The sequence below is a fragment of the Ictalurus punctatus genome, chromosome 23 (genome assembly GCF_001660625.3).
Source record: "Ictalurus punctatus breed USDA103 chromosome 23, Coco_2.0, whole genome shotgun sequence".
Classification (NCBI taxonomy): Eukaryota; Metazoa; Chordata; class Actinopteri; order Siluriformes; family Ictaluridae; genus Ictalurus; species Ictalurus punctatus.
Genome location: NC_030438.2, coordinates 9852965 through 9867602, shown reverse-complemented (window position 1 = coordinate 9867602; position 14638 = coordinate 9852965). Strand labels below are relative to the sequence as shown.

Sequence of the window (14638 nt, the reverse complement as noted above, 5' to 3'; positions counted from 1 at the left end):
CCAACACACTAACCCCCCGAATAACACACCAACACTCTAACCCCCGAATAACACACCAACACACTAACCCCCCGAATAACACACCAACACAATAACCCCCGAATAACACACCAACACACTAACCCCCTAATAACACACCAACACACTAACCCCCGAATAACACACCAACACACTAACCCCTGAATAACACACCAACACACTAACCCCTGAATAACACACTAACCCCCTAATAACACACCAACACACTAACCCCCGAATAACACACCAACACACTAACGCCTGAATAACACACTAACCCCTGAATAACACACCAACACACTAACGGCCGAAATAACACACTAACCCGCCGAATAACACACCAACACATTAACCCCCAAATAACACACCAACACACTAACCCCCGAATAACACACCAACACACTAACCCCTGAATAACACACTAACCCCCGAATAACACACCAACACAATAACCCCTGAATAACACACTAACCCCTGAATAACACACCAACACACTAACCCTTGAATAACACACCAACACACTAACCCCTGAATAACACACCAACACACTAACCCCCGAATAACACACCAACACACTAACCCCTGAATAACACACTAACCCCGAATAACACACCAACACACTAACCCCCCGAATAACTCACCAACACACTAACCCCTGAATAACACACTAACTCCCCGAATAACACACCAACACACTAACCCCTGAATAACACACTAACCCGCCAAATAACACACTAACCCCGGAATAACACACCAACACACTAACCCCCGAATAACACACCAACACACTAACCCCCGGAATAACACACCAACACACTAACCCCTGAATAACACACTAACCCCCGAATAACACACTAACCCGCGAATAACACACCAACACACTAACCCCCGAACAACACACCAACACACTAACCGCTGAATAACAAACCAACACACTAACCCCTGAATAACACACCAACACACTAACCCCCGAATAACACACCAACACACTAACCCCCCGAATAACACACCAACACACTAACCCCCCGAATAACACACCAACACACTAACCCCCGAATAACACACCAACACACTAACCCCCGAATAACACACCAACACACTAACCCCCGAATAACACACCAACACACTAACCCCTGAATAACACACTAACCCCTGAATAACACACCAACACACTAACCCCTGAATAACACACCAACACACTAACCCCCGAATAACACACCAACACACTAACCCCCCGAATAACACACCAACACACTAACCCCCCGAATAACACACCAACACACTAACCCCCGAATAACACACCAACACACTAACCCCCGAATAACACACCAACACAATAACCCCCGAATAACACACCAACACACTAACCCCCTAATAACACACCAACACACTAACCCCCGAATAACACACCAACACACTAACCCCTGAATAACACACCAACACACTAACCCCTGAATAACACACTAACCCCCTAATAACACACCAACACACTAACCCCCGAATAACACACCAACACACTAACGCCTGAATAACACACTAACCCCTGAATAACACACCAACACACTAACGGCCGAAATAACACACTAACCCGCCGAATAACACACCAACACATTAACCCCCAAATAACACACCAACACACTAACCCCCGAATAACACACCAACACACTAACCCCTGAATAACACACTAACCCCCGAATAACACACCAACACAATAACCCCTGAATAACACACTAACCCCTGAATAACACACCAACACACTAACCCTTGAATAACACACCAACACACTAACCCCTGAATAACACACCAACACACTAACCCCCGAATAACACACCAACACACTAACCCCTGAATAACACACTAACCCCGAATAACACACCAACACACTAACCCCCCGAATAACACACCAACACACTAACCCCCGAATAACACACCAACACAATAACCCCCTAATAACACACTAACCCCCGAATAACACACCAACACACTAACCCCCGAATAACACACCAACACACTAACCCCTGAATAACACACTAACCCCTGAATAACACACCAACACACTAACCCCTGAATAACACACTAACCCCCGAATAACAAACCAACACACTAACCCCCCCGAATAACACACTAACCCCCGAATAACACACCAACACACTAATCCCCTAATAACACACCAACACACTAACCCCTGAATAACACACCAACACACTAACCCCCGAATAACACACTAACCCCCCGAATAACACACCAACACACTAACCCCTGAATAACACACCAACACACTAACCCCCGAAAAACACACCAACACACTAACCCCTGAATAACACACTAACCCCTGAATAACACACCAACACACTAACCCCAGAATAACACACCAACACACTAACCCCCCGAATAACACACCAACACACTAACCCCCCGAATAACACACCAACACACTAACCCCCCGAATAACACACCAACACACTAACTCCCCGAATAACACACCAACACACTAACCCACAAAAAACACACCAACACACTAACCCCCGAATAACACACCAACACACTAACCCCCGAATAACACACCAACACACTAACCCCCGAATAACACACTAACCCCCGAATAACACACCAACAGACTAACCCCCGAATAACACACCAACACACTAACCCCCGAATAACACACCAACACACTAACCCCCGAATAACACACCAACACCTGAATAACACACTAACCCCTGAATAACACACCAACACACTAACCCCTGAATAACACACCAACACACTAACCCCCCGAAAAACACACCAACACAATAACCCCTGAATAACACACCAACACACTAACCCCCGAATAACACACCAACACACTAACCCCCGAATAACACACCAACACACTAACCCCCTAATAACACACCAACACACTAACCCCCGAATAACACATCAACACACTAACCCCTGAATAACACACCAACACACTAACCCCCGAATAACACACAAACACACTAACCCCCGAAAAACACACCAACACACTAAGCCCTGAATAACACACTAACCCCTGAATAACACACCAACACACTAACCCCTGAATAACACACTAACCCCTGAATAACACACCAACACACTAACCCCTGAATAACACACTAACCCCTGAATAACACACCAACACACTAACCCCTGAATAACACACTACCCCTGAATAACACACCAACACACTAACCCACGAATAACACACCAACACACTAACCCCTGAATAACACACCAACACACTAACCCCCGAATAACACACCAACACACTAACCCCCTAATAACACACCAACACACTAACCCCCGAATAACCCACCAACACACTAACCCCCGAATAACACACCAACACACTAACCCCTGAATAACACACTAACCCCCGAATAACACACTAACCCCCTGAATAACACACCAACACACTAACCCCCGAATAACACACCAACACACTAACCCCCGAATAACACACCAACACACTAACCCCCGAATAACCCACCAACACACTAACCCCCGAATAACACACCAACACACTAACCCCTGAATAACACACTAACCCCCGAATAACACACCAACACACTAACCCCTGAATAACACACTAACACACTAACCCACCGAATAACACACTAACCCCCCGAATAACACACCAACACACTAACCCCTGAATAACACACTAACACCCTGAATAACACACCAACACACTAACCCCTGAATAACACACTAACCCCTGAATAACACACCAACACACTAACCCCTGAATAACACACTAACCCCTGAATAACACACCAACACACTAACCCCTGAATAACACACCAACACACTAACCCCCGAATAACACACCAACACACTAACCCCCTAATAACACACCAACACACTAACCCCCGAATAACACATCAACACACTAACCCCTGAATAACACACCAACACACTAACCCCTGAATAACACACTAACCCCTGAATAACACACCAACACACTAACCCCTGAATAACACACTACCCCTGAATAACACACCAACACACTAACCCACGAATAACACACCAACACACTAACCCCTGAATAACACACCAACACACTAACCCCCGAATAACACACCAACACACTAACCCCCTAATAACACACCAACACACTAACCCCCGAATAACCCACCAACACACTAACCCCCGAATAACACACCAACACACTAACCCCTGAATAACACACTAACCCCCGAATAACACACTAACCCCCTGAATAACACACCAACACACTAACCCCCGAATAACACACCAACACACTAACCCCCGAATAACACACCAACACACTAACCCCCGAATAACCCACCAACACACTAACCCCCGAATAACACACCAACACACTAACCCCTGAATAACACACTAACCCCCGAATAACACACCAACACACTAACCCCTGAATAACACACTAACACACTAACCCACCGAATAACACACTAACCCCCTGAATAACACACCAACACACTAACCCCCGAATAACACACCAACACACTAACCCCCTAATAACACACCAACACACTAACCCCCGAATAACCCACCAACACACTAACCCCCGAATAACACACCAACACACTAACCCCTGAATAACACACTAACCCCCGAATAACACACCAACACACTAACCCCTGAATAACACACCAACACACTAACCCCCCGAATAACACACTAACCCCCTGAATAACACACCAACACACTAACCCCCTGAATAACACATCAACACACTAACCCCCGAATAACCCACCAACACACTAACCCCCGAATAACACACCAACACACTAACCCCTGAATAACACACTAACCCCTGAATAACACACCAACACACTAACCCCCGAATAACACACCAACACGCTAACCCCCCGAATAACACACCAACACACTAACCCCCCGAATAACACACCAACACACTAACCCCCGAATAACACACCAACACACTAACCCCTGAATAACACACCAACACACTAACCCCTGAATAACACACGAACCCCTGAATAACACACCAACACACTAACCCCTGAATAACACACTAACCCCTGAATAACACACCAACACACTAACCCCTGAATAACATACCAACACACTAACCCCCCGAATAACACACCAACACACTAACCCCTGAATAACACACTAACCCCTGAATAACACACCAACACACTAACCCCTGAATAACACACCAACACACTAACCCCCGAATAACACACCAACACACTAACCCCCCGAATAACACACCAACACACTAACCCCTGAATAACACACTAACCCCTGAATAACACACCAACACACTAACCCCTGAATAACACACCAACACACTAACAACCGAATAACACACCAACACACTAACCCCTGAATAACACACCAACACACTAACCCCCGAATAACACACTAACCCCCCGAATAACATACCAACACACTAACCCCGAATAACACACCAACACACTAACCCCCCGAATAACACACCAACACACTAACCCCCTAATAACACACTAACCCCTGAATAACACACCAACGCAATAACCCCCTAATAACACACTAACCCCCTAATAACACACCAACACACTAACCCCCGAATAACACACCAACACACTAACCCCTGAATAACACACTAACCCCTGAATAACACACCAACACACTAACCCCTGAATAACACACTAACCCCTGAATAACACACCAACACACTAACCCCTGAATAACACACTAACCCCTGAATAACACACCAACACACTAACCCCCGAATAACACACCAACACACTAACCCCCCGAATAACACACCAACACACTAACCCCTGAATAACACACCAACACACTAACCCCAGAATAACACACCAACACACTAACCCCCGAATAACACACTAACCCGCTAATAACACACCAACACACTAACCCCCGAATAACACACTAACCCCCCGAATAACACACCAACACACTAACCCCCGAATAACACACTAACCCCCCGAATAACACACCAACACACTAACTCCCCGAATAACACACCAACACACTAACCCACAAAAAACACACCAACACACTAACCCCCGAATAACACACCAACACACTAACCCCCGAATAACACACCAACACACTAACCCCCGAATAACACACCAACACACTAACCCCCGAATAACACACTAAACCCTGAATAACACACCAACACACTAACCCCCGAATAAAACACCAACACATTCACCCCCGAATAACACACCAACACACTAACCCCTGAATAACACACTAACCCCTGAATAACACACTAACCCCTGAATAACACACCAACACACTAACCCCCGAATAACACACCAACACACTAACCCCTGAATAACACACCAACACACTAACCCCCGAATAACACACTAACCCCCCGAATAACACACCAACACACTAACCCCTGAATAACACACCAACACACTAACCCCTGAATAACACACCAACACACTAACCCCCCGAATAACACACCAACACACTAACCCCTGAATAACACACCAACACACTAACCCCTGAATAACACACCAACACACTAACCCCCGAATAACACACCAACACACTAACCCCCCGAATAACACACCAACACACTAACCCCTGAATAACACACTAACCCCCGAATAACACACCAACACACTAACCCCTGAATAACACACCAACACACTAACCCCCCGAATAACACACCAACACACTAACCCCTGAATAACACTCTAACCCCTGAATAACACACCAACACACTAACCCCTGAATAACACACCAACACACTAACAACCGAATAACACACCAACACACTAACCCCTGAATAACACACCAACACACTAACCCCCGAATAACACACTAACCCCCCGAATAACATACCAACACACTAACCCCGAATAACACACCAACACACTAACCCACAAAAAACACACCAACACACTAACCCCTGAATAACACACCAACGCAATAACCCCCTAATAACACACTAACCCCCGAATAACACACCAACACACTAACCCCCGAATAACACACCAACACACTAACCCCTGAATAACACACTAACCCCTGAATAACACACCAACACACTAACCCCTGAATAACACACTAACCCCTGAATAACACACCAACACACTAACCCCTGAATAACACACTAACACACTAACCCCCGAATAACACACCAACACACTAACCCCCCGAATAACACACCAACACACTAACCCCTGAATAACACACTAACCCCTGAATAACACACCAACACACTAACCCCCGAATAACACACTAACCCGCTAATAACACACCAACACACTAACCCCCGAATAACACACTAACCCCCCGAATAACACACCAACACACTAACCCCCGAATAACACACTAACCCCTGAATAACACACCAACACACTAACCCACAAAAAACACACCAACACACTAACCCCCGAATAACACACCAACACACTAACCCCCGAATAACACACCAACACACTAACCCCCGAATAACACACTAAACCCTGAATAACACACCAACACACTAACCCCCGAATAAAACACCAACACACTAACCCCCGAATAACACACCAACACACTAACCCCTGAATAACACACTAACCCCTGAATAACACACCAACACACTAACCCCTGAATAACACACTAACCCCTGAATAACACACCAACACACTAACCCCGGAATAACACACTAACCCCTGAATAACACACCAACACACTAACCCCCTAATAACACACCAACACACTAACCCCTGAATAACACACCAACACACTAACCCCCGAATAACACACTAACCCCCCGAATAACACACCTACACACTAACCCCCCGAATAACACACCAACACACTAACCCCTGAATAACACACTAACCCCTGAATAACACACCAACACACTAACCCCCGAATAACACACCAACACACTAACCCCTGAATAACACACTAACCCCCGAATAAAACACCAACACACTAACCCCTGAATAACACACTAACCCCTGAATAACACACCAACACACTAACCCCTGAATAACACACTAACCCCTGAATAACACACTAACCCCCGAATAACACACCAACACACTAACCCCCGAATAACACACTAACCCCCGAATAACACACCAACACACTAACCCCTGAATAACACACTAACCCCTGAATAACAGCCCAACACATTAACCCCTGAATAACACACTAACCCCTGAATAACACATCAACACACTAACCCCTGAATAACACACTAACCCCTGAATAACACACTAACCCCCGAATAACACACCAACACACTAACCCCCGAATAACACACTAACCCCTGAATAGCACACCAACACACTAACCCCTGAATAACACACTAACCCCTGAATAACACACCAACACACTAACCCCTGAATAGCACGCCAACACACTAACCCCTGAATAACACACTAACCCCTGAATAACACACCAACACACTAACCCCTGAATAACACACTAACCCCTGAATAACACACCAACACACTAATCCCCTAATAACACACCAACACACTAACCCCTGAATAACACACTAACCCCTGAATAACACACCAACACACTAACCCCTGATGATTAATAACATGTTCTCTCACAAGGGTTCCACAGTGAACTGGACCTACAGAATGTCATTACAGAACATTTAGTCATCACAGGTACATAAATAAGACTGCATTGTTTAACAGAAATGTAAATTTATATAAAGTGTTATCAAAACTATTTGATAAAAATATCATTATATTATTTATATATCATTTCCAGCTAAACAAAAAGATTTTACTGAATGTGAAAGTGTAATTTGTTGTATTTTAACAAACGTTGAAATGTGAAATGTGAAACAGTGATCACGGTTCTCCATTTCAGTTTTACACTCACACTCTGGAACTCAGAGCTGCTCAGTACACAGGTGTGAGAGGAGAAAGTCCAGTTCTCCAACACAGCCATCACAAAGTCAGGAGCTACACCAGCTGATTATCATCCTAACCCAGAAAACACTTCCACTTTAATAAAACACAGAGTAACACTCAAACTGCACAAACATCATGACCAGCTTCTGTGTGTGTGTGTGTGTGTGTGTGTGTGTGTGTTTACTGTAACAGGTGCTCCATCGTCAGTGTGATGAAGCGTGTGATGTGTAACTCGGAGAGGAAGGGGTTAACTGCGCTGTGTGTTGGAGCTCCACATGCCTGAGGACTGCAGGATGTAAAATGAAGCCAGATGTGGCTGCGTTTAGAGAAACAAATAAAAAAAGTTGCAGGAATTTCAAAGCAATGATCTCCAGCCCTGTACCGGGCCTCAACACACACCACCTCCACCTACTGTAACACACACACACACACACACCAGGATCCTGACACATGCTCACAGTCTCCTAAACGAGCCTCCAGACCCACAATAATCTCACTGTGCAGACGGTATGTGTTTCCCAAAACAAACATGTCCACCTCGTCCGTGAGCAGAATTCGTTCCTGCAGATGCTCTGTCCTCGTAAAGGTAAAGATCAGGATCAGCAGTGAGGCATTAGCACTGTGTCATCATATCTCATGATGTGGAAATCAGGACATAGCTCTGTTGTTGATGTCATGATATGCCAGTACAGGAAGTGATGTCACAGATATGATCTCAGATATGGTGCAGGAGGTGACAAAAGGATTTTATATTGTGCTGATAAACGAGTGAAAACTTGTAGTGTAGCTTTTCCCCTCTTTTCCTTCATTAACACCATCAGGTCAGAGACAGACCGGACATTTCTCACTAAATATTCTCATCACACAGACATTCAATATCAGATGATCCACAAAATTCATTATTCATTTCTCATAACAGCAAATCCACAAGTGTTTTATGCATACTTTTTATCCTTTTATAGTTACATTTAAAGTTGTTTAAACCGAGTTAGTTCCTGTTGTCACTTACATTCTAGCAGCTATAAATACTCGTTCCCTCACCATCCCTCTCTCTATTCTCTCTCTTTATTCTCTTTATTCTCTCTCTCTTTATTCCCTCTCTTTATTCTCTCTTTCTTCTCTCTCTCTTTATTCTCTCTTTATTCTCTCTCTCTTTATTCTCTCTCTTTATTCTCTCTTTATTCTCTCTCTCTTTATTCCCTCTCTTTATTCTCTCTTTATTCTCTCTCTTTATTCCCTCTCTTTATTCTCTCTTTATTCTCTCTCTCTTTATTCCCTCTCTTTATTCTCTCTTTCTTCTCTCTCTCTTTATTCTCTCTTTATTCTCTCTCTCTTTATTCTCTCTTTATTCTCTCTCTCTTTATTCCCTCTCTTTATTCTCTCTTTATTCTCTCTCTTTATTCCCTCTCTTTATTCTCTCTTTATTCTCTCTCTCTTTATTCTCTCTCTTTATTCTCTCTTTATTCTCTCTCTCTTTATTCTCTCTTTATTCTCTCTCTCTTTATTCTCTCTTTATTCTCTCTCTCTTTATTCTCTCTCTTTATTCCCTCTCTTTATTCTCTCTTTATTCTCTCTCTCTTTATTCCCTCTCTTTATTCTCTCTTTATTCTCTCTCTCTTTATTCTCTCTCTTTATTCTCTCTTTATTCTCTCTTTATTCTCTCTCTCTTTATTCTCTCTCTTTATTCTCTCTCTTTATTCTGTCTCTTTATTCCCTCTCTCTTTATTCTCTCTCTCTTTATTCTCTCTCTCTTTATTCTCTCTCTTTATTCTCTCTCTCTTTATTCTCTCTCTCTTTATTCTCTCTCTTTATTCTCTCTCTCTATTCTCTCTCTCTTTATTCTCTCTCTTTATTCTCTCTCTCTTTATTCTCTCTCTTTATTCTCTCTCTTTATTCTCTCTCTTTATTCTCTCTCTTTATTCTCTCTCTCTATTCTCTCTCTCTTTATTCTCTCTCTTTATTCTCTCTCTCTTTATTCTCTCTTTTTATTCTCTCTCTTTATTCTCTCTCTTTATTCTCTCTCTTCAAGTTAATAAGATAATCACAGTGTGTGGTGTTAGTGAGAAACGGTAAAGAAGTGTAAACTCTGTGAGGAAGATGTGGGAAAACCTAGTTACAGCTTTACCTCTGACTGTTACACAGCACTGACACTGGAGACTCCTTCCATACATGTTACACAAACACATTTCTCCTTCCAGAAAACTTCGCCGTAACAACAATTACATACGTTTCATTTTTATCCGTTTATGTGAAGCGTCGCCTGTACACGTCCCTGTGAATGAGCTGCTACTATAGAAACGATATAAACCTGCACTTGAGAGCTGTTGTTATAGAAAACTAATCAACACCTTCTGACCAATCACAATCCAGAACTTATCAGCGCTGTGGTATTATGCAGTGTTGGACTAAAACCCGTAACCCAGAATTTCCAACCTCGTACAAGGAAAATCACAGAAACCACGCCCCTCAATCCCGAGTTCGTCCTGGAAAAATCAGGACGTTTCCTCAACCCCGAGATCAGCAAATGATGTCAGATCAACATGGCAGCTCACAGCATCATCAGAAAACACGGTGGCACTTCTTACCTTTAAATGAGTTACATTGTATATACACCAGTATTAACTTTAGATCAATCAGAATACAGACAATTTCACCTGTTAAATCTATAACTGACTCTACACTCCACTGCTGTGAGGAAAATATCCATCACTCAGCACACTGCTGCTTAGCTCATCGCTAACAAAAGATGAACATGGATGTGTCCACGTTTTTCCCAATTTGTAGCTCGAACACACAGAATTCCAAAATGACTTCATTCTGAGTTCTGACTTCCCGCTTCTGAGTTAATCCGAATGCAGCATTAATCATTAATAAAGCTGTGAGGTTTCATCAGAGGACTTAAACAGTTGAACTTCAATCTGTCATTAAAGATGGATTTATTGCTCAGATGTGTTGGATTTGTTGGATTTGTGGGTGTGGATACGGATACGGTGTGAACACAGAGCAGAGTGATGTGCCGCACCTTAATAAACACTCAGTGGATAACAGACACCAGGCCGATGTTTACACTCCACACTGACGCTCACTATAAAGAGCTCGTTAGTGTGTGGAGCGCTGTGACGGAGTGGAATAAAGTCTGATTCATTATTCATCATCACGCTGAAGTGTGAGGCATCTGGAGCAGTGTTCAGGACTGAATCTCACACACCTCACTGACCATCAGGAACAAAACCACTTCAGTCCACACAAACACCACACACTCCGTCACCTCCACTCACAAATCTCTCTGTAAGAGTCATAAAGATACAAAAACACACATTCTGAATCTGCTGGATGGAAAAAACGACCTGTGTGTAGAGCTGATCATCAGTTAATACACTAATGACTCCTAACACAGAAATACTGTGATCTGTGCAGAACATCAGTAGCTCTGACACACCACAGCTCTGAAAATCACCTTAAATGGCTGGGAAACATCTCACTGAAGGCCTGAATGCACACACACGCGCACGCACACACACACACACACACACACACACACACACACACACAGAGGGGTTTTTTTTAATATAGGTTTATACATCAGGGTGAAGCGGTTTATTTGGACATTGGGAAGATGACACTCAGACCCATCACTCAGATCATTACAGTGATTATAACCGCGGAGGAATTTAATCTTTTCTCTGTGCGCGTGTGTTTTTAATTACGGGAGTGTGTGCAGAATAAATGTAAGTGTGTGAATTTCTTATTGAAGCAGTGAAAAGAATCAAAGAAATGCAGGAGGGTGGAAACGGAAAGTAAAACCCCAGGAAAAACCCCAGGCCGCCTTTTCTCTCAAAACGCACCGCGACGTGACGGAGTAATGCAGCAGCGCAAACAGTCCGCAAACACTCCGCAATCCCTGCGCAATCTCTGCGCAATCTCTGCGCAATCACAGCGCAAATGCAGCGCCGAACACATCTGGACAGTATGAACACGGGGGGTGTGGGGCTGGGGGGTCTCTCCTCTTTCAACACCACCCTCATTAATATAAAATAATAATTAAAAACAGGACAATAGCGCGAGACCTACCTTCCGACAGCTCGAGCTCCAGCTCCGCCAGTCTCGCCCTCACCTCCAGAGGAAGCGGCAGAGCATCACGGTCCGCCATTGTCCGTGTGTTTTATCTCAACACCACAATCTCTCTCTCTCTCTCTCTCTCTCTCTCTCTCTCTCTCTCTCTCTCTCTCTCCTTTCTTCTCTCAGGCCAGTGTCTCGCGCTCCCCGCCGCAGCGGCGCATAAGCGCTCCAGTTAAATTAAATCTCGGTTTCCGGTGTAAATCAGAGCTCAGAGCGGCGGTGAAGGACGGCGCGGTGTCTCTGTGTGTCTTTAATGAAACACCGCCATACCGGAGCGCGTGACTCGGCGCTGTAACGGCTCTCGAGCTGCGGTGTGGACTGTCAGTGGCTCTCGCGACTCCCTGCCTCTTCAACCGTCACCTTCGCGCGTGACGCAAAGCCTCGAGACGGTTATTTCACCAGTAACATCGAGGGGGCGACAGAGAGCGAGGGGGAGTGGTGGAGAGATGGAGGGAGGGAGAGATGGGGAGGGAGGGAGAGATGGGGAGGGAGGGAGAGGGAGAGATGGATGGAGAGAGAGGGATGGAGAGAGAGAGAGAGATGGAGAGAGAGAGAGAGAGAGATGGAGAGAGGCAGAGAGGGAGAAATGGGGAGAAAGAGAGAGAGAGGGAGAAATGGAGAGAGAGAGAGCTAGAGAGAAATGAAAAGTCAGACAGATCGTAGACACCGTTTCCTCTGTAATTATTCAAACAGCAAGTTCAGTTCTATTGTTACACTCAAAACATTTGGGTTTGAGATCAACAGATGAAAATGAGCGATAGATCACTAGACGTGTTAACTTAGAAAATGGCACCTTTTGTTTAGGTCCGCCCATTTTTCAAGTGGTCAGAAATATTGGACCATGTGACTGACAGGTGTTTCTTGTTACCCAGGTGTGTCCTGTTAGACTGCTTGTTTAAATAATAAATAGTTCTGAACATCTACTCTTGGTTTTAGCCTTCAGTTTCACCTGTGAACACTGTATGTGTTGTCAGAAATCCAGAGATGATCCACACACGTTCTGGAACCAAGATGAACCTCTACCAAAGTGATGGAAAGTCCAAAGTGTAGAGAAAGAAAGGATCTGCTCATGATCCAGAACATACAAGCTCATCTGTGAAACATGGTGGAGGTAGTGTCATGGCTTGGGCTTGCATGGCTGCTTCTGGAACATTCTCACTAATCTTTATTGATGATGAACTCATGACAGTAACAACATTATGAATTCAGAAGTTTACAGGAACATTCTGTCTGTAGATTTACAGAGAAATGCATCCAAATTAATCAAGAGGAACTTCATCATGCAGCAAGACAACGATTCAAACACACTTTCACCTCAACACAGGACTTCATCAGCTGCACAGTATAATAAAAAAAAATACAGGTTTAAAGTATATATACACAAAATATTAATAAAACTTAGAACAGCAACATATACTCTTAAAATGTTTGTGTTTTTAGAGTTATTATTGTATTTTCATGGAAAGATAAGTTCCGTTCAGTGTTATGTGTACAGCGTGTTTAACAGTGGACATTGTCCCAGAGCAGCGTTACAGAAATATATAAATTCAGGTTATAGATTATAAACGTATGAATTTATCTCTAATGAGCAGCCAGAGGCGACGTGCTGAGGAAAAACTCCCTGAGATGATATGAGG

At 44.0% G+C, this 14638-nt stretch overlaps 1 protein-coding gene across 9 annotated transcripts in view; it reads right to left on the bottom strand.

Annotated features, from left to right (window-relative positions):
• The window catches only part of dip2ca (disco-interacting protein 2 homolog Ca), a 110586-nt gene extending 97200 nt beyond the window's left edge, over positions 1-13386 (bottom strand). For 7 of the 9 annotated variants that reach the window (XM_053675008.1, XM_053675010.1, XM_053675011.1 and 4 more), the window contains exon 1: positions 12954-13385. In XM_053675008.1, the coding sequence (XP_053530983.1) occupies positions 12954-13032 (79 nt within the window). In that variant the 5' untranslated portion in view covers positions 13033-13385. Of the gene's footprint in view, positions 1-12953 lie in introns of all 9 variants that reach the window. The other 2 variants (XM_053675009.1, XM_053675014.1) reach the window with 2 other exon arrangements.
• Positions 13387-14638: the final 1252 nt, after the last annotated feature.